This window comes from Theobroma umbraticum, unplaced genomic scaffold (genome assembly GCF_002168275.2).
Source record: "Theobroma umbraticum cultivar Fairchild unplaced genomic scaffold, ASM216827v3 scaffold_130.0, whole genome shotgun sequence".
NCBI classification, from domain to species: Eukaryota; Viridiplantae; Streptophyta; class Magnoliopsida; order Malvales; family Malvaceae; genus Theobroma; species Theobroma umbraticum.
The window spans coordinates 1,759,932-1,762,459 of NW_018397264.1; the positions used below are offsets into that span (position 1 = coordinate 1,759,932).

A 2,528-nucleotide genomic window follows, 5' to 3' on the forward strand; every position below is an offset into this window, starting at 1 on the left:
TTCAGACTTTATACTTATTGTTAATTAAAGTGCCATAGATAATTAATTTGCATGTGAAATTTCAGGCTGAAAAGGAGGCCTTTGAAGAAGCAGAGAAAGAAAGAAAAGCTCGGGAAGAGGAGGTTGTTAGCCTGATAATTTGATTTCTCTTGAGGCTTTGAATCTGGAATCAGCTGTACTCTTTCTGAATATTTATTGAAGTCTTTGAATGGCTATTTGTGCAGGAAGCTCAAAGAGCAAAGGATGAGGGTGAAAAGAGGAGAAGAAAGAGGGACCATCGATATGGAGACAGGAGGCACCGAAGAAGGGTATTTTACTTTTCATCTTTGTTTATTTTTCTCTAAAACTGTTTTTTTTTTTTTAATCTTTGGGAATTTATTTAATCAACATAATGGCAATGGCCCCATGCATGATCATTGTGCAAGATGTTTGTGGGAAGTGTAGAGTTTTAATCATAATAAGCCAAGTCTAAGTTGCCTGTGGCGCTTATTGTAAGTTGCAAAAATTTCTTGACAGATTGTAATTGTTGTTGAGATTTAATGGGTTCTAATTGCATGTATATATCCCATTGAATTGGAAGAAGCATTTGTAGGTTGCTTAGAAAGATAGTGACAACAGATGCAATCACGAGTTAGTATGAAGAGTGTGAGATGGTTATAGAGCATGAGTTCAAGTTTAATGTGGGTTTTTTTTTTTCTTTTTTTCTTGGCAGCACGATCACCATGATTATTTGGATGATTACCATGTAAGTGCATTTACCTTTTTGTACCCTTTCAATAAATTTCTTTTATGAGACCATTTTTTTCCTTTTTGTTTTGTTGAGCTTTTCTTCAAATAAATCAATTAATACAGTTGTGGTAAACGTTGCTATCTAATTCATTCAATGCAGTGAGTAAACCACCATTGGGGTTAAGGAAAGTCCTTCGCTTTCCCTTGCGTAGATTATTCCTTTGAACTCATCTTAAGAAAGTACTTCTCCTTTTATGATTTGTCGTTGCTTAGTTGATCTATTTGTTTCCAAATTATAGGAAATATTGAGAAATATGTTACATTTAAGTTTTTGGCGATCATAGATTTTTCATTTCTTTTATTAAGTTTTTTGAACTATGCAAATACAAAATCTGATTTCCATTCGTAATGGCGTCAGACTTTTCTCAAGAATGGGACCTTATTATTATTAGGCACAAGGGGAAAAGATGGAAGATAATACCACATCTGGTTTCTGATATTATTTTGAGATCTATGTTTGGCCAGGATGAATTATTGATCCTCTTTTACTTTGTTTCTTTTGAAACAGTTTCTTAATACTGACCAGTCCTGAAACTCCAATAGCTTGTAGAACTTTGGCCCCTCTTGGCTCTTGGGATGAAACCATAGTTCTGCCTTTTGTTCAATGATGTCTTCTTGTGCATGAACTAGCACCAAAAAGAGTTGTCGACCCTAACTAAAAGGCATTTCGACCGGACTCCTAACTCGATTCTTCTTTGTGACCCCTGCAGGATGAACTATGAGGCGTCTGCTGCTATTTCACAAATTTTATGATTCACTTGAATGAAAAAAAAAGTAAAGCAATGCTGCCACCTTGAGAGAAGCAGCATTGGTTTCTCTGTCTGAAGCATGTCCGGTCCGGTTGTTGTATAATTGTTGTTGTAACATTGTTGTTGCACTAATATGAAATCCCAAAGCTGAAAAAATCTGGAGCTGGAATGGATGATGCAGTCTTACGCTTTGCATCAGTATTCAACTAATAAATACTGATTTGTAAGCTCTCTGTTACTCTGGCTTTTGCACTATTAAACTGCCCTGTTCCGTTGTCAATCCTAATGCACTTCTATCATAAATATCACCCATAATTTATCTCACCTCATTTATGTTATTGTTGTTACATCTCAATCTTATCTTACCTTTTTACTTTTAATTTTTATTTTGTTTTAAAAAAAGAGATCATGCATTAATTAGTGGGTGAAATGTTTTTATTTGTTTAAGTAAATAATGAGGGATGGCATGAAAAATTGTTGTAACAGGTGACATATTTAACACATTGCTTAACAGTTTCTATTAAAGGAAGAACTTAATTAAGAATGATTGGAACTTCAATTAAGAGAATGCAAGTGTCAATTCGCTTAATTTAACTAGAAAATGGATTTTAGTTCGACTTTTTCAACTTTATTGGTTGATTTATTTATTTTTTATTTTCATATTACCGATTGATTTTTTTATTGCAATAATATTTTTTTAAGCAGGCAAATATATATTCTCCCAAATTACTTATTTTTGGTATTTTTTAATTTCATAGAATGACATTGTTTTTTCTTTCATTTCATATATGTGTGAGGATTGAAATGAAACAATTGAAATGCTAAGGGTGAAACTAGGATTTCATGAAAATGCTAGGTACTAAATTCGCATTTAAAAGTTTTAGTATTCGAAAAAACACCAGAAGGGCAATAAAAGATAAAAAATGATTTAATAAATAAATAAGATGGGGAGACCATTTCAAAGAGTGGTGGGTGAAGCTAACAATGTCC

At 33.1% G+C, this 2,528-nt stretch overlaps 1 protein-coding gene across 1 annotated transcript in view; it reads left to right on the plus strand.

Annotated features, from left to right (window-relative positions):
* The window catches only part of LOC110421372 (calreticulin-3-like), a 6,612-nt gene extending 4,771 nt beyond the window's left edge, over nt 1-1,841 (plus strand). The window contains exons 7-10 of the mRNA XM_021434960.2: nt 66-122; nt 225-308; nt 713-745; nt 1,500-1,841. Coding sequence (XP_021290635.1) covers nt 66-122; nt 225-308; nt 713-745; nt 1,500-1,511 — 186 coding nt within the window. The 3' untranslated portion in view covers nt 1,512-1,841. The remainder of the gene's footprint in view (nt 1-65; nt 123-224; nt 309-712; nt 746-1,499) is intronic.
* The last annotated feature ends 687 nt before the right edge of the window (nt 1,842-2,528 follow it).